Here is a 19,273-nt window from a genome sequence, read left to right as displayed (position 1 = left end):
TCCAAGGTCTCTTTGTTCAACAACGCTCGCCAGGACCTCCCATTAAGTGCGTAAGTCCTGCTAAGATTTGCTTTCCCAAAATGAGGCACCTAAAAAGGACAAAGACTGCACAAATCTACAGTGCAGAAGGTTTCAGAGCCTTTTCTGTGAATAACAAAAATGTTGGCAAGTTAGTTCAGGGGATAATCAGGAAGGCAATGTAGGCCTTTATTTCAAATAGAATGGAGCATAAAATTAGGGGGGGGGGTTTGCTCAGTCTTTACAAGGCACTAATCTGACCACAGCTAGAATATTAGGAACAGTTTTAGTTTCCTTACCTAAGGAAAGATCTACTGCCATCGGAGACAGTCCAGAGAAGGTTCACTGGGCTGATACCAAGTATGGAGGGACTGTCTTATGAGGTGAGATTGAGTAAATTCCAATGTATTCTTTGAAATTCAGCAGAATGAGAGGCAACCTCATTGAAATATACAAGATTCTTAGAGCACTTTAAAGGGTAGGTATGGAAAGGTGGTTTTCCCTTATGGGAAACTCTAGGACAAGAGGGCATAATCTCAGAATAAGGGATCGCATATTTAAGACAGAAGAAGAACTTTGTCTCTCAGAAGGTAGTGAGTCTGTGGAATTCTTTACTACAGTTCAGCTGTGACATTAAGTATATTCAAAGCTGTCATAGATTTCTAATCAGTAAGGCAATCAAGGATTATAATGAAAAGACAGGTAAATGGAATTGAGGATTATCAAGCGAGATATGATCTCCCTGAATGACAAAGCAGAGACGATGGGCTGAAAGACCTATTGCCGCTTCTATAGTTATTGGAATAATTTCATCACCAGAGTTAATATTCTTAATGATATCCCAATGTATTAGTGTACACATTTGTTCAAAAGAAAACGAAATCAGATACTCACTGTTCGACCCGAAGATTTTCTACATCTGAGTAACGTACTTATGGCTAGTCAGATGATCTACAGATATTATGGGCATCTGCATGAAAGGAAACAGCAACCCAAGTTAGTATCGTGGTTCAGTCAAGACATTCAATAAACCTGTTTAAAGGGGAGGTCATACAAAAAAAGTACACTGTGCTGTGGTCATGCTTCAAGGCGATTGATGTCCTCCAGTTGCTGAGCAATGACCAATAAGTGCAAGACTAACAGAGTCACTGTTGTCTGAATTAGTGTTTAGACTGGAATCTGGTCAAAACTAAATCATCAGATTTATGACTGCGCAACTTTAAGTAGATGTTAAAAGCTCACATTTGTTTATTCATTATTCACAGATTTATGAGCTGCATTGCAGAGTAAACAACGTCTCTGACCGTTAGCATTTTAAAAGTAGCAATAACAAACTTCTTCTTTGACAGGCCATTATGAAACATGTCCTTCCAGGAACAGAATTATTGGTTCTGTGTTTTGCTCTGTCATTTGGGGTTTTAGAATCGCTTTACAGACATTTTTTCGAGTCATTCTGTCAATGCTGCTTTGCGCCTTGTGAAACTAAATGACACAGACCAAGTCGGTTTTTGATTCAATTTGTTTGGTCTACATTCAGATAATCATTTGCAGCGAGCAAAGAAGGATCTTATTATTGTTCCCCTAGATGAGAGAACGATGCCTTGGTCACCATCCAGTTACTCCACAAGAGACTGTGTGCAAACTGGATGTAAGGACAGGTTAGTTTCGGGCATGTCCTTCTCATCTGAATAGTTGAATAGGCACTATTCCGTGTCAGGAGTCACTGAGCTGTGGAGGAAAGCTGACCGCAGACTCTTTGACGGGACTACAGAACTGATTGGCCATAAGCTATTTCAGGCAGGACTTTCAGTCCCTTTAGACCAGCAGTCTCACTGCACAATAATTAACTTGCATGCCCATGTCCAGTGTAACTACCCTGCAGTGAGGCCAGATCTCATGTTGCTGAGATGAGAGCCAACCTTCAGGCTTGGTGGGATGGTGGTGGGGTAGGGTTGACGTTGCTGGGCTATCTCCTTCTCCCTATTACCACAATCAACACCACTCTCTCTCTCTCCACCCCCCTATCCCCAACATGTAATTCATCTCTTGGTCAGTTTGGCCCATGTCATTTGCCAACATCAGATCCACCAATACCTCCTTTCTATGTGAATTCTGAACACATTCCATAAATTCATGCCCTCCCTTTCCCTTGACTGTAACATTATTTATCCAATGTTGATTGGTGTGAAGTCCCTTAATGTCATCACTCTACAGTACCTGCACATCTCTGACTGACCTGCAGATTTACTCCTCTATCGCTCTCTCTCTAATCAGATGAAAACTATAGAACAGTCAGAGCCACAAAAAGTCATAGTCATAGAGATGTACAGCATGGCCACAGACCCTTCGGTCCAACCTGTCCATGCTGACCAGATATCCCAACCCAATCTAGTCCCATCTACCAGCACCTGGCCCATATCTCTCCAAACCCTTCCTATTCATATACCCATCCAAATGCCTCTTAAATGTTGCAATTGTGCCAGCCTCCACCACTTCCTCTGGCAGCTCATTCCATACATGTACCACCCTGTGTGAAAATGTTGCCCCTTAGGTCTCTTTTATATCTTTCCCCTCTCACCCTAAACCTCTGCCCTCTAGTTCTGGACTCTCCCACTCCAGGGAAAAGACTTTGTCTATTTACCCTATCCATGCCCCTCATAATTTTGTAAGCCTCTATAAGGTCACCTCTCAGCCTCTGATGCTCCAGGGAAAACAGCCCCAGCCTGTTCAGCCTCTCCCTAAAGCTCAAATCCTACAACCCTGGCAACATCCTTGTAAATCTTTTTTGTACCCTTTCAAGTTTCATAACATCTTTCTGATAGGAAGGAGACCAAAATTGCACACAATATTTCAACAGTGGCCTAACCAATGTCCTGTACAGCCGCAACATGATCACCCAATTCCTGTACTCAATATTCTGACCGAAGAATATTGCCAGGCTATCACATTCCTGAAAGGTTATTTGCATGTTTTGTTCCCTAACCAATATTGACCAGCTCTTTGTCTAACTACATTATAAACCTGTTTTTGTACTTTTCATACTTCTTCTGAGTCTGTTCCTATGTAATATGGTGCTAGTTCTTCTCTAGTATTACCCAGCACATTCACCTCAGCAGCACATTGTATACCTACCCTTTGGCACACTGAGGTAATTTTAATCTTTGCCAGTTTTGATTGAGGTACATAAGTGTGGTCACATCCACCTCACACCGTTACCCAAAGGCTAAATCCTTAATCAACCGCAATACCTTGGAAAGTTTACTGTATAGCAACAACTGGTACATTCTGAAGCCATTTACTCCAATCTCAAAACAAATAGGCTGGACATCTTTGATATTTGCTAATCAAACTTTTCAGAGATACCATTGGTACAGGTGGGATTTGAACCTGGGCCTCCTGGATCAGTGGTAGGGGCATTACCACTGCAACAATTCAGAGATATCATTACACGCCTCTGGCACAGGTCAGACTTCAACATGGGCCTCTTGGTCCAGACGTAGGGACACTACCATTGCACCACGAGGGCCAAAGGTCAGACATTTTAACCTTGAGTTTTTGTCAAGGACCTTTTCTCAAAAGATATTATATCTACTGCACTGCTACTGACAGAAGTGCAACCAAATGTGCAAACCTGGTTGGCGTTGGCTGTAGCCGCAAAGGGAACACTTGTGGCTGATGTCGTTGCTGCAGATACCGCCGCAGGATTGGCACCATGCATCATGGGTACTGTTTTTATTGGAGGGAAAGTAAAAAGGCAGAGCAATGGAGACGAATTATGGAGCAAGCATTGGGGGAGGAGAAGTGTTGATGAGGAAAGGATGAGGTGAAATAAATCCATGGTAACACGCAGAGTGAGGTAACACAGTGGCAAACCGGGTCACGAATCACAGCAGTTGACATGTATTTTAAGAGCAAGATAAAGCAAGGAAGAGAGGGGGAAATTTAGAGGCAGAACAAGGGAAGGAAAAAGAAAGAAGAGGTGTGTTGGGGTAAATTGGGTAAAGGTAGAAGGTTGAGTGGAATAAGGAAGAGGGACAAAGCAAGTGGAAGTGAAGAACAAATACAATGAGTTTAAAACGAAAAGGGAAGAGAAGGGGAAATTGCTTATTAAGAACAACGTTGAGATAAATCAATGCAACAAGCTTATAAAAACAATTAATATTATGCACCTCTCAGAAAGAAGTAACAACTTGGGCTATACTACATAATATCAAAGAAGTTGAGTCATGCTTTAATCAAAATACTCTTAATTACACGACAACAGTCATTAAAAGAAATCCAAAACTATCCATTATTGCAAAGCAACATTTGTAAACTTTTTACTGCTTCATAATCATTAATTGAATCATTTTAAAAAGCTAAAATTATTGCAACAAGAGCTTTAATAATTCGAAAGAACTTAGCAGTGAGAAACACAGGCCCTTCCAAGTCCACTCACTCATATGTGGTACAGAAATTGCACACAAGTGCTGGTCAATTGATCACTTGTCAACTTTAGCTATTAACTTCAGAAATATCAACACATCTTGGGTGTAGAGAGCATTGGTAGAGATTAGTGTTGAGGTGATGGTGGAGAAGGAAAATAAACTCCATATTTTTTTAAAAGAGTGCCTCAACCATTAAAGGGGAGGTTCTGTGTTGATGTCCTTGCAATATGGGCATCAGTGGCTCAGGTATCATTTATCAGGCCATCCTCACCTGCGCTGGAGAAGGCCGTGGTGAACTGCCTTCTGGAACTACTGTAGACCTTGGGGTACAGGTACGCCCACAGAGCTGTCAGGAAGTGAGTTTCGGGTTTTGACTCAATAGTGAAGTAATGGCATTTTATGTAGTTACGGGTTAATACACCGACAAAATATTTAAAGGGAAGTACAGGGCAGATAAAGGTAAGAAAGTCTGTGGTTTGGATGGGAACTTGAAGCTGATGGTGTTTTGTGTATCTGCGGCTCTTGTTCTTCTAGGTGGTGGAGGTCACATGTTTGGGTGGTGCTGTCAGAGGAAGCTTGGTGAGTTGCTGCAGTGCAACTTGAGGATGGTACACACTACTGCTGCTGTGCAAGATAGGTGAAGGGAGTGAATGTTAAAGGCAGAGGATAGGGGGCTATTCAAGTGGAATTCTTTGTTCTGAAAGCTGTGAAGCTTGTTGAGTGTTGTTAGAACTGCACTCCTCCATGCAAGTGGAGAATATTCCATTTACAATCCTGGCTTGTGCCTTCTAATATTGGGCAGGATGTGGGGAGTCAGGAGGTGAGTTACTCACTGTAGGATTCCTAGCCTCGCCTCTCACCTATTGCTGTAGCCATTGTATTTAAATGGCTCATCTGGTTCAGTTTCAGTGTAATAGTAAGCTGCAGGATATTGATAGTGAGGGATTCTGCAATGATAATGCCATTGAATGATAATGGGCAGTGGTTAGATTGTCTATTATTGGAGATGGAGAAACTGAGGACTGCAGATGCTGGAGATCAGAGTCAAAAAGTGTGACGCTGGAAAAGCACATCAGGTCAGGCAGCATCCGAGGAGCAGGAGAATCAATGCATTGGGCATAAGCCCTTCATCAACATTCCTGATGAAGGGTTGATGCCCGAAACATTGACTCTCCTGCTCCTTGGATGCTGCCTGACCTGATGTGCTTTTCCAGCGTCACACTTTTTGACTCTTACAGGGGATGGTCAGTGACTGACACTTCTGGCATGAATGTTACATGTCACTCATCAGCCTGAACCTGGATACTATCCCGGTGTTGCTGCATTTGTGCGATGGAAACTTTAAGATTATTGGGAAGGTCTCTGTAAATCTATGGTAAATACATTCTGACAATGTCTTGGGAAAACAAACATTGTCGCACAAAACACATCCCTTTCTCAGGTCAAGGTTGCAATTTCAAAATGTGGTCTTTGGGTTCAGATAGATCCTGGAACTGAGGGATGTTCAAAGAATTAATGAGCAACTGAGGTTGCCCAAAAACAGATAGCAATGGAACATGAAGCGTTCCAAAAAGGTGCAAGAGGATGACGAGGAGAATCGGATCTGGAATGTGTGACTTGAAAAGCTGCTGGGGTCAGATTCAAAATCCACTTGTAAAAGGAAATTGGCTCAACGCTTGAAATGCAAGCTCAATTAAGAGTGAGGAAGTGGGGCAAATTGGGGGTCTCTTTCAAAGAGGCACAACGGGAAGAGTTGTCTCCTTCTACGGGGTAAGATTCCATGGTCTTACACTATTCCATTTCTGAAGGAGAGTTATGATGAGCTTGGTTGAAGGGTCAGGAACAAGAAGGCATAATTTTAAGGTGGAGGGCAGGGAGGTTTAGAGGGAGTTTAAGGAAAAACCTTTCACCCAGAGGATGGGGGTGATCTGGAATGTACTGCCTTGGAGGGTAGGAGAGGCAGGAAACCCCACAACCTTTAAAAAAGGGTGGGGCTGAGCACTTGGAGTGTCATAACATTTCAGGCCATGGACCAAGTGCAGGAAAGTGGGATTGGCATGGATTGGACAGTGTAAACTTGATGGGCCGAAAGGCCTCTTCTGTGCTGTATGACCCTGTAAGCATTTATGAGGATATTATTTTTGTCACACTTTTAGCCTGGGCACTTTAGGAATCTCCTTGTTTAGATACAGTGTGTGGCTCTGATTTGATTGAATGTATTATTGTCACAAGCACAGTGAAACGTTTTGCTTTGACTGCAGTACAGACAGACCATACCTTACAAAGTGCATTAGAGTAAAAGAACACAGTAAAGAACACAATGTTACAGCTGCAGGGAACAGTGAGCGAGATCAACATTACATTTAAAATTTGAGAGGTCCATTCAGAAGACTGATAACAATAGGGAAGATGCTGTTCTTGAATCTATTTATATCTCTGCCTGACGGAAGAGGGTAGAAGAGAGTATAACCTGGGTGGGAGGGGTCTTTGATGATGCTGGCTGCCTTCCTGAGGCAGTGGGAAGTGTAGATGGAGTCAGTGGAGGAAAGGCTGGGCTGGGTTCACAATTCTCCATTGTTTCTTGCCCCCCGGACAGAACAGTTGCCAAACCACACTGTGATGCATCTGGATAGGATGCTTTCCGTGGGTCAGCTATAAAAATTGGTAAGAGTCCTTGTGGACATGCCCAATTTCCTTAGCCTGTTACGCACTGCTTGAAAAGGGTAGCAGAGATAGTTTTGGTAGCAGTTTTCAAAAGGCAGTAAGACAAAGACTTGGGAAGGAAGAGAATTTATAGGGCTATGGGGCAAAAAATGGAGTGGGATCAAGAGGATAGCTGTATCAAATAACTAGCATGAGCACGATCTGCCTAATGAGATCCTTCTGTGCTGTGTCCTTTTACAAAAACCGTGGACACACTAATGAGCTGATTTCACCAGTGGACTTTGAAGGGCCTGTGGATACAAATTCTACTGGTACAGATAATCGAAAAACATAGCTGGCACCTACCAACACTTGTAGCGGGTGTCATGCACAATATTGAGCCTGCCCATCATGCATTGCAACAGGAAGGTGGATTTGAAAGGGGAAAAGAATTAAAACAACCCATCACATGTGTAATTAGAAATCATTATCACAAAGAGGAAACAAAACTTGTTATAGAGGGAACAGAGGCTTGTGCTGTGTCAGCACAATCAAATCATACAACATTCTGATCTACCAGAAAACAGTGCGCTTTGTGAGGAACACATGTTTACACATGTGTGCTGGTAACTAACTCTGCTTCTTTGAAACATTAGTTTTGATTCCTTTTGCACTGCCAGCCACAAAAAATACTTTATGAGTGAGGCCTCCTCCTACAATCCTGGCTTCGTCTGCCTTTGTGAGTCAGCCCTGGGTGTGAGTGAAAGTTGGATGGGTTCAAGCCCAACTCTAGAGCATAAGACCCAGGCTGACAGTGTTGAGGCCATACTGAGGTAACTCTGCATATGCCCCACTCAATCCACTTAGGAGATATTAATCCCCTCTCAGACAGATGTGAGCTGTCTAGTGGCACTATTTCAAAGAAAACTTGTAGAGTTTCCTCTCCTGCTCTCTTCGCCCCACCCCGGTCAATATTCATCTTCCCTCTAACACCAATAAAATAGACAATCCTGCCCTTTGTCTCAATGCTGCAACTGGAATGCTGCTCATGTGGAACAAGGAGTTGCTGTACTTTCTACATTACAATAGAAACAGCTTCCACGTGGCTTTCTGAAATTAATGCAGCATTGATTTTTTTTGCAAACAGCTGTGTACTTTGTGACATGATGAAAATCCAAGTTCTTGTACATTACAATAAATTTAATTGCTGCTCTTTCTCTCTGTGTCACTTCTGATAAAATGCAACAAAACTTAATTGTGATTGAGGTCCCAGGCCAGTTGTCATTGCTATACAAGTAGCTGGCCACTAGGAGGTGCACAAGAGCAGCATATGGAGAACCCAAAGGCCATGACTTCAATGAGCTCCTCTCGATGTTCTCCTGGTGGTTTTCAATTGCCTCAGACCTTTCAGAGGCAAGAATTCCAGATCTCCACTGCCCTTTGTTTGAGAGCAAAACTGCTCACCAATTTCATTTCTGTCTCCTGCTCCAAATGTAAGATTGTGTCCCCTTGAGCGTGTATTCTTTCTATCCATTTTTATATCATCCAAAGTGTCTCAATGCCTCTTCAAACATCTAAACTCAAGGGGCTAACAGTTAAATTTGTGGTAACTGTCCTCATTCATGTAAACCTTACCGCGGGCAGTCTCAGTTTAGCGAATCTGTGTCATACTCCCTATTCAGACCAGCCTTGCTGATGTGCCTATGCTGTCTGGAATTGATTGGTGGCACTCTCATTCCAGTCTGAAGGTCCTAAGGATTGGGCATGACAACCAGGTTGGCACTTCAGTCCAGTACTAAGGGAGTCAAATACTTGTGCAGGAATCATCTTCTGGATGGGGGCATTTAAGTTCCACTTGTTTGTTGAGTTGGATTTCGAAGTCCCATGGCTTTGTGGGAGGGCAGTGATCTGAATAAGTCTTCTCCTTAACTAACAGCATACCTGATTCACTTCTGTATATAGCGTCCTGCTGCATTTTCTCACATTTCTACAATGACTCTCCTCAAAAGGACTTCATTGGCTGTAAAGCACTTTAGGGATGCTGTGAGCATGTGATGAGGTGATATGTCAATCCAAATTCTTTCTTAATAATAGTCCATTAATCTTAATTTAACATCACATCATCAAAATCAGCAAACATGATTTAAACTCAGTCCAGATTACTTTAAATTTCATTCATGGGACGAGGGCATCACTGACTAGCATTTATTGCCTGCCCCTAATTCCCCAGAGGGCAGTTCAGAGTCACCCACATTGCTGTAGGTCTGGAGTCACATGTAGGCCAGGCCAGGTAAGGATGGCAGTTTCCTTCCTTAAAGGATATTAGTGAAGCAGATGGGTATTTCCAACAATTGCCAGTGGACTCCTGGTCATCATGAGACTCTTAATTCCAGATTTTTATTGGATTCAAATACTAGCATCTGTCATGATAGGATTCAAATCAATTAATTCTAGATCTCTGGCTTTATAGTCTAGTGACAATACCACGAGGTCATTGCCTCCCTTTGTAAGTGGAAGTTGTAAATAATTTTTGGCCTGGCCACATTTACCCTTTGACCTATGTCATTAACGAGTCACTATGTCTCTGCTGCCTCTGGACACTTGCTCTTTACCAATTGGCTCAGTCATTTCCTACATTGAGTGTGACTTTGTTTCAAACGTACTTCATGAATTATAAAGCACCTTTGGCCAGCCCCATGGTTATGAAAGGCACTGAGTAAATACTAAATTCTTTCACTTTTATTTGAATTTTAAAAGGGGTCAGAAGTGACCCCCCTCCTTTTAAATCCCAAATCATGCTAACCCAGTGGTGGCAGTGAAAAGGTTTCATCCATAGCTGATGATCACTGTCTTAACTTGTCAGAAGTGCATTGAACAGAGTTGGGGGCATCAAAATGCAATGACAGCCAAATCCTTAAAAGTACAACCGCATAACATTTAAATAATTTACAGGAAATGGAAATGGAGAACACCAAATGGAAGGCACTGTTCATACCAGCACACATAATAGCCTTGAGCATAATGTGAAGCAAATGGAACATAAAGCAGCAGTGATAATATTATCAGCTCAGTTGCATTAACTCACAAACACTTGTGACTGAATGCTGTGGGTCCTTGTTAGACAAGAATGCTCCTGACAATTCTTCAATATGATACCCTCCCTTTGTCCTGCCAATTGCATGCGAAAGGTTCATCAAAAGGTTTTTGGTGAAAACGCCTTTTTTAACTTGTGTCCCCCAAGTAAAAGCGAATGGTGAAAGCAAAGAACTTTTGTTTTTCTAAGGGAGAAGTGTGTACAGGGACCCACAGCAAACGCTTTATAAGTCCAGACTTTTTGAATCAGGATACAGGGACAAAACATTCAACCAGTAACATAAGGAAACAGGAGAATGGTGCAGCCCTGTGCCAGTAATTATAACTGGGACCAATGAACTGATTGGTTCCCTTTGTAATTAGTCAAACCTTTAGAGCGGAATTTGACACTTTGATGTTCCTTTATCCATGGAGGTATGACTGTGCTATCACTGACTTTGCTAGACTTGGTTACACCAGGAACATACAAATCCCAGAACAAGAAGAAATATCTCTTGGCATGTAACAATCAGCCTTGACTTGCCGGACAAATTGACTCATCAGTCAGAAGCTCGTAGGTACAAACCCTCATTACAGAGGTTTAAATATAAGAGCTCTTATGGTAATGGAACTATTGCTACGTTTTAATTAGGAAGCATGGGTTCACATCCTATCAAGTACCATGCTTAATGATATCACTGAACAGGTTCATCTGAAAATATTGGCTACATTTGGAATGAAGTCGGGGTGGGCACGATGAAAGTTCTTTTATGGTGCAGTGGCAGTCTCCATGTCTCTGAGCCAGGACGATCGAATGTGTAGGTTAGGTCCATTAGTCAGGGGTAAATATAGGTAAAGACAATGACTGCAGATGCTTGTGGGGGAATGGGTCTGGGTGGGTTGCTCTTCGGAGGGTCGGTGTGGACTTGTTGGGCCAAAGGGCCTGTTTCTACACTGTAGGGATTCTATGTTTCTATTATTGTTAAATATTTCTGAGGCAGATAAATTATTGATAAGCAAGAAAGTGCAAGATCAGAAGTAGGTGGAGTGAGGAGATCAACTAGTTTGAATAGTGGAGGAGACAGACAATGAGTAAAAGACAATGGGAATGGAGTGGGGAAGGGGGTTTCCTTGAGTCACGTCATCCTTGTTCAGTGGATGAATTCAATACTTGGAGGATTTGTGCAGAAGGCAGGACATGTTCTCACTGCTTGGATCCCAGGTACAGACTGACACAACAGCTATAAATCACAACTACTATACTTCATCATTTGCTGCAAGTCCTTTGATGCTAACAGCAGCACTTGGGATACAATTTTAATTTAACCTGCTCTTTGTGAAGCTGGTAGGATTGAGTATAATAAATGCAACCACCTGATATCCCATTGTTGAAGTGCTCCTGTGTAAATCCAGTATTGCACCCAATTTGATCAGGGCCCTTAGGATAAAACCATCCCTTGACAAGATTTCTATGGCAGGTCCCTGTGTCACTCCATTCACCTTAGATTTTAGTGGGGTTTGATGGGAATATGGAGATCATAATGCAAACAGGCTAGTCCATGATCTCATTGAATAATGGAGGTGGCTTGAGGGACTGAATGGCCTGCTCTCGCTCCTCTTTTCTCAGTTCAGAATTCCCCCCACTTGGCCACAAGGATCTGGACAAATTCCCTGGAAATGGCATCTCATGGGTCATTCAGCAGGATGAACCTTTCCTTCTCCCAGCCCGCCTGCCTCCGACTCCAGCCAACACTGGAAATCAATAGCAAGAGCCTTTTGTAACCTCAAGCTTGACTTTAGCTGAAGGGAGCTTCCATTTGATCTATCCCAGCTTCTCCTTCCATTCAGTAGTCTGGTGGCTTGGCTCTCGAGATTAAGGTCCTTCAAGATTCTGGAAGATGAATCACTATCCCTCATCTCTGATTGACATGGTGGTTAATGGCAATGACACTGGACTTGTTATTCACTAGGCCCCAGGGTTATGGGTTCAGATCCCTTCCCGACAGCAGCTGTTGGAATTTAAATCTGACATCTAAATCCAGATTGTAAAGGTTGTCTTAGCAAAAGTGACAGCCGTAAGTATTTTGTTGATTTCCTTCATGAAGGGAAATCTGTTTCCTTACCGATTAGGTCTATTCATGAGTCTGGACCCAAAGTCATGTGGCTGACCCAGCAATGCTTTGACATGGCCCTTGGCTGATGGGCAATATTCCATGAAAGCAGAGGATAAAAATTGATTTTAGAGCTCAACTCCACAAAAGAATGAAATACATCGATCAGAAAACCCCCGCACCAAGATTTTAACGTTTTCTCCTATTTCCTTAGGTCATATGAAGTGGGAAAACAAAAGCATTTTTTTTTTTTACACAAATCAGAAGTGTGATTAACCATCAAGAACAAATAAAGAAACAAGAAAGGTACCCAGAAAAATCAAATTATGCAAGACTGAGTTATTGGACCGCAAAGTTTAGCATGTTTTTCTTATTACACAACACCAGCAAGTCATTTACGTTTCCTGTTGCCAGTGAGTATCAAGCTAACAGGCTTTCCACTCCTTACCTGGTGGGATGAAGGCTGTTTGTTGGTGTAACTGCATGTTTGCAAGGGCCTGTTGGTATTGGAACACACCAGCATTAAAGACAGTCGTGGCACCATTGGCTTTTTCTAGTGCAGGTCTCTTTGGTAAAGGGGGGAGGACACCAGGAGGAAGACCCTGGAAATGAGAGGTGAAGTAAGAGAAAATTGGGTAAAACAAAAAGAGCGAAGGAAGAGAAAAATGAGAGAGAAAACAACAAACAGAAAGAAAACAACACACGATCAGTACAGAGTGCGAAATACAATGCCATCATTTACACAATTCTAGCCGTCTAGCAAGCAAGCAACAAGATTACTACCTGAGACAAGACAGTAAAAATAAAAAAAACAGAAACAATATTTAATAGCAAGCATTACTCCATAAATTATTTTAAAAGAAAATCAACAGAAATATTTAAAAATAACTACTATTTATTACTATGTGTCTTACACTTCACAAAACTTACAATAAGAGATGCGATACAGAGGCAGAAAGCAGCACTGCCAGCTCCATGACGTTCAACATTTAAAGCAATGTTAACTACCATCTTTCAGAGCGATTAATAAAATGAATATCTAGAAAGTGAAATGATAAACCCACAACTTTAACCCCCAAAGCAAAAAACTTGACATGCAACTCATGCAGGTACCGAAACATTGAGTAACAAACGTTTACGCGTTACAAACTTTTTAAACAAAAGTAAAAGCCATGCCAACCAAATAAGTACAGAATTATTATGAATACATCGATTTAACATCTCCCAATGTTATGTCAGAGGTCTGGGCAATCCACAGGTGATGAACTGAGTGTGGTACTTCAGTTAACACTATGGTTGCAAAAACCAATTTATTTTGGAGGGGGTGGGGGCGGGGTTGGGGTGAGAAATTTTGTCACAAATTACCCTTTGGCCCCTTTGAAATTTTGAGTGAATGACGTTATTTTCTTGATGGAACTTTATTCCCGTGTGAATTTCTCAAAGCAGATGGTGCCACAGTCAATTTATCACCGCCCTTTACCGTTTTGCAACAGAAAATAACACATCAATACTGATTTTCTTTTCTCGTTTCCCCTTAAATAAATGTTTTAAGTCATAACTTGTAACCCTATTAAAGCTACATGCCAAGCTAAAAGGTGAAAGGTCATAGTACCAGGTCAAAGGTTGCCTCGAGGGGTCGCTTCAGTGATTTGACAGCCGACTGAGTCTTAATTAGCAGGCAGCGAGCACATGGATGGCAATGGGCCAATGGGGTTCAAGCGCATTAACATAAACAGCAAGCAGAGGTGCATCATGGGGGCAGCAGTGCATTGGGAGGGGGTGAGGAGAAAACAAATAAAAAAAAACAAATCATCGGAATGCCATATACAACAAATAACAAGACTAGGCATGCACAATAAAGGCACTACTGAGTAGTTATTGTGAGGCTAAGGGCTTTTACACATGTATCATTAATTACAAGAACACTATCCCATTGAAATGAGACAGAGCCTGTCTGCTGTGTCCTCTGGTACTCCTAGTCTGGGCGGCTGTACAGGCTTGAACATAGTACCAGACCCACCCCCACCCCCATCACGTTAATCATGTTACGTACTGGTACAGATATCACACAACAAGGTTCCATTGCAGCCGAGTAGACACTGTAGTTATTTATTTAATCAACTGGTTTGGACATCCACCACCAAGGGCAGGTGGGACTTGAACCTGGACCTCCTGGCCCAGAGATAGGGATACTACCACTGCAGCACAAGACCCACCCAACCCCTGTCCACAGTATACATGCTTATGCTTACATATTATTTTCAACATTAACGCATTGAGGGAAATACACAAATTTAGCCTTAAGCAAAGAAAGGGGTGACCGAGTTAAAAGCAACGATGAGCAGTCGCCTCAGTAACACTCCTGCCTTTACCAGTCCTTCACTCGACGACAGAGGGGAGAGCGCAAACAATGAATTTAAAGGGTGCAGCACACACACAAAAAAAAACACGACTGCAAATCACGTCGCCAAATCACGTTTCTGACTGCGCTGAACTATGAAGAGACCATCGAACCTCACCCAGCCCAACCCCGCGCCAGTGTGGTGACCGGCTCCTTTAACATCGCCTGCCGGCCACGCACACTTGGTTCGGAGCGCGCTTGCCCCACTCACCATGGCGGCTGCGGTGGCGGCGGCCTGGGCAGCCGCTGCCTGGTTCACTTGGTGCTGCGCCGCCTTTATCTTGGCCTGCAGGTGGGCCGGGGGGTGGAAATACTTGCACTTTTCCCGGGAGCAGCGGCCCTTGATGTAATCCATGCACACGGTGACCGTGTTGTCGTTGGTGTCCACCATCGTGATGTCCGCCGGGTGGGCGAAGCGACAGTCGTTTTCGCCCCGGGTGCAGTTTCCACGCTGGAACTCCCTGCACACCTGCAGCAAAGAAGTCAACCGCATCCATGTAAATCCTCCTTCAATCCACTGCAACTTTCAACCCGTCCAATCAGAACAAAACAAAAACAACCAACAGCAACAAAGGAAACACAAATGGTTCCAAACCCCATGGCCAGCTGACCATCGCAAGAGTTGGAGAAAGAGTAAAATAGCTCAGCTACGTGGACGAAGATAGACCTGGGAGATTGTATTTTAACAGGACTGATTGAACAGGGCAGGGCTCTTGCCCTGCGAAAAGGGACAGCTGAATATGCTGAGCGATTTCCCAAAACTGCAAACAAGTGTTTCGAAGGACAGTTGTGAAGAAGCTGTTGCCTCTTTGTAGAGCATTCCTAAACTAGGAGGCATAAATGTAAGGCAGTAGTGGGTTATCGTTTGTTCAAGGAATCTGGATTGCTATGGTAACGTTCACTATTGCACTGGGGCTTGGTTAGTTCAGTTGGCGGCAAGGCTGGCCTGGGATGCAGAGAGATGCCAGCAGTGGGGGTTCAACCCTGGCACTGGCTAAGGTTGCCATGAAGTCTGTGCTTTGTCAGTATTGCCTGGTGTCAAACTCACCACCAGTTATCTCACTCTCTAATGAGAGAGCAGCTTTGTGGGATTGGGGCAACTACACTGGACTGGAGCTACGGATAGTGATGGTTAATGCTTCAACTTTCTTTCCACTACATGGCTGACCGGGAATGTCTCTTTCTATTATGGCCTGCCATCGCCATGTGTGGGTGGATTTACACATACCAAACCTGTTTGACCATATATGACTGCAGCTTCTTTTGGCCATCAAATCCTGGAGTGGGGCAACTTCAGCTCGGTGGTAAAGATACCAACCAGTGCACCACAGGATATCCATTAACTGAAGATAGTTAATCACAAGTCGAACAAGGAATGAATCAATGTGGAGTTGGAATCTGTAGAACCCACTACCAAATGGAGTGGCTCAGAAGAATAGCATCGACGCATTGAAGGGTGGGGGGAGGTGGTGGAATCAAATAAATACAAGGGAGAAAGTGATGGGAGATTATATTGATAGGTTGGGATGCACTAGGCTGGGAGGAAGCTCATGCACAAGGTAAAACATGAACGGTTTGGGCTCAATGGTTTGTTTCTGTATTGTTAACTTGATGTACACGATCCAGTCAAAACAAAAAGAAAATATTGCAAGTTTTAAAAATGGCGGTAAGAGATGACACTGAGGCCTCACGGAGATTGTTGACACAAATTGGATCAAATGAAATTCAAGGCAAATGATTGACCTGACTTGTAAATGGTTGGGTGAGAGGCAAAATAAAGACAGTGGATAGCTACAAGAATTAGCAGAACATGACCGTTGTCTTCCCATAGGAATTTTTCATTTTCATTCATGCGACGTGGGCATTCCTGGCCAGGCCAGGCCAGCATCTACTGCCCATCTCTGATTGCCTTTAAGCAGGTGGAGGAGAACTGCTTTATAAGTGGGGGTGTTCATTTTGGTTGAAAAAGGCTGAGGGTTTGGAAGATGCTGACAACAAAGACTTATTGAGTTGCCACAATGCTTCCAGGAGATGGTACACATCCTGCAACTGTGCACTGATGGTGGAGGGGGTTAAATGCTTAATGTGGCCAATGGGTTGCCAACAAAGTGGACTGCTTTGCCCTGGATGATGTCGAGCTTCTTTGATCTTGTTGGAGCTCCAAGTAAGTGGACTGTATTCTGTCACACTCCTGAATTAAACCTTGTAGATGGTGGACAGGCTTTGGGAAAGTTGTGAGTTGAAGTTAAATCCAATCAGGAATTGAAAACTAGCTTCAGCAAAGGGGGATGACTACGACAAAATCGCCATCAAAACCTGTTATTAACAACCCATCTGGTTCCCTTTAGGGATGGAAATCTGACACCTTTACCTGGTCTGGCCTCCATGTGAATCCAACCTTATTTGCTCTCTCAAATGGCCTGAGTAAGCAGTTTGGTTTAAAAACAAAGAGGTACGTTCAACAAATGCTGGTTTTGCCAGAAACACCCATATCTCAAGAAAATGATAAAGAAAAGTAGTTTTCGTATATAAAATGCACAAATGGTCACTACTGTCTAATGTTAAAAGACCAAGTTTTCCAAAATCCAGATATGGGAGTATCAACTGTTACGGTTTTCCTGTTGCCAGTTCCTTCTCTGTATCTTGCTTTCACGAGAGCATACACAATGTAGCATCCTCCAAACCACCTCAAAACTACCTTGTTGGAGCCATGACCAGATTGACAAATCCCTGACTGAGGAGTTAGAAAATCGTCTCCCTTCTTCCAGCAATTCTTGATTCGTTAAAAGCTCAGTAAAAGTTGAGTCACCATAATCCCATTCTCTCCGTCAAGAGAGGCGACCAGTAGTGGTTTAATCTGAGCGTCACTACACCCAAGGTTGAGGAGTCAGGCTGTTCATGGTGACTTCAGCCAATGTGGGAACGGAACTGGTCTCACTCTGCATTGCAAAACAGCCATCCAGCCAACTGAACTAACCCCCTCAAAGCTCAGTTTGAAAACCTAGCTTAAGCTTCCTCTGCATGCTCTGTTTTCCAGTCAAACAACAGAAATTCGCCATGAACAAGAAGCTCCAATTGAAGAATTATATTCTGCTCAGGTGACATGAGCCAAAACACCTCAATGTCAGGGGAGGCAGGGCATAGCAGTAATATCACTGGACTAGTAACCTGGAGGAAAATAAAGGCAAAATACTGTGGCTGCTGGAGCCCTGAAATTAATCAGAGAGTGCTGGAGAAACTCAGCAGGTCTGACAGCACCTACACAGAGTTTCTGTTTTCAATACTGGTAACCCCAAGGCCCTGGCTTCCACTCTGGGAATTTGGGTTTCAATCTGAATGGAGCAGTCAATTCAAATTTTAATTCACTTCATAATTCCAGAAAGGGAAGCCAGTCGTAGTTACAGTTACCATGACTCACAGCAACGCGTGCCCTCTGAAACGACAGCCTAGCAAACCACTCCGTTCCAGGGTAATTAGGAAGGGGCAACAATTACTAGCCTTGCCAGTGGCACCAACATCCCACTAGTTACAAAAAAGCATGGCATAATGCCTCTGTCATAGAAGTGACACTCTGTCTGCCTGACTCCACCTTTTTAAGTCTGTGTTCCCATTTTCCTTCCTTAAACCTTTAGGTCACTCCACCTCGTTCTTCTGTTTTCAGCTATTCCTAACTCTTTTAGTTGCCTAACTTAACATCTTACATCCTTCTGATGTCTTACTTCATACTGGATTCCAGATAAATCTAAGTTTATGCTGCCATGGCTAATTTCTTAAATTTGTCACATGTGCAAACCCAATAGTCACTCTTTTTGCTCATGTGCAATAAAATTTTCTTGTTGCAAGATTTGGAAAACAATTAGCGGGTACAGAAATATTTATAGTGTAAGCTGCATAGTAAATGGCTGCCAAATGTTGACAAGATTGAACGGTGAAGTTCTCAGCATGAAATTATCTCCCATTCTTTCCAACATAACATTAAACAAAGACCTCACCTGCTCTGCCAGGAGTGTACAAGAGGGTACATGGCATTTTTTAAATAAAAAGAGGGGAGTTTTAAAGTGTGCCGGACAATACTTATCCCTCACTCAACATCACAAAAAGAGATAATCTGGACATTATCTCATTGCTGGATCTGGGAGCTTGCTGTGCACAAAATGGCTGTCACGTTTGCTGTCCTCCAGCAGTGACTCAATTTCAAAAGTATTATGTTGGCTGCAAGTGATTTGTGAGATCACAAAATCTTTCCTTTCACAGCTGATGGCTTCAGGGAAATGACCTGAGTCAATTGGTCCCCTGGAAAACCACTGAAACGTTGCAAGATGCTCTGGGTTTCGGTCGGGGGGTTGTGTCACTATGGGAACAGAGTTTGTCCTTTATCAGGTAAATAAAATCACAAAAACCAGCCTTCCATCCATTGACTCTGCCTACACTTCCCACTGCCTCGGGAAAGCAACCAACCCCTCCCACCCTGGTTATATCTTTTCCACCCTCTTCCGTTAAGCAGAACACGCACCGACAGATTTAAGATCAGATTCTTCCCTGCCATTATCAGACTTTTGAACAGACCTCTCATACCTTAGAGCTGACCTTTCTTTGCACCT

The 19,273-nt window shown here is 43.1% G+C and overlaps 1 protein-coding gene across 16 annotated transcripts in view; it reads right to left on the bottom strand.

The window, feature by feature from the left end:
* mbnl1 (muscleblind-like splicing regulator 1) overlaps positions 1-19,273 on the bottom strand; it is a 357,851-nt gene that overhangs the window by 10,540 nt on the left and 328,038 nt on the right. For 9 of the 16 annotated variants that reach the window (XM_087993344.1, XM_087993342.1, XM_043702708.2 and 6 more), the window contains 6 exons: positions 14,884-15,141; positions 13,884-13,937; positions 12,720-12,873; positions 7,455-7,490; positions 3,650-3,744; positions 913-988 (listed from right to left, as the gene is read on the bottom strand). In XM_087993344.1, the coding sequence (XP_087849470.1) occupies positions 932-988; positions 3,650-3,744; positions 7,455-7,490; positions 12,720-12,873; positions 13,884-13,937; positions 14,884-15,141 (654 nt within the window). In that variant the 3' untranslated portion in view covers positions 913-931. The remainder of the gene's footprint in view (positions 1-912; positions 989-3,649; positions 3,745-7,454; positions 7,491-12,719; positions 12,874-13,883; positions 13,938-14,883; positions 15,142-19,273) is intronic. The other 7 variants (XM_043702707.2, XM_043702710.2, XM_043702709.2 and 4 more) reach the window with 4 other exon arrangements.

This window comes from Chiloscyllium plagiosum, unplaced genomic scaffold (genome assembly GCF_037043375.1).
Source record: "Chiloscyllium plagiosum isolate Xiang-an unplaced genomic scaffold, Cpla_swu_hap1 HiC_scaffold_13, whole genome shotgun sequence".
In the NCBI taxonomy this organism is placed as follows: Eukaryota; Metazoa; Chordata; class Chondrichthyes; order Orectolobiformes; family Hemiscylliidae; genus Chiloscyllium; species Chiloscyllium plagiosum.
The sequence above is the reverse complement of the archived record's forward strand: the minus strand, read 5'-3'. Positions and strand labels throughout refer to the sequence as shown.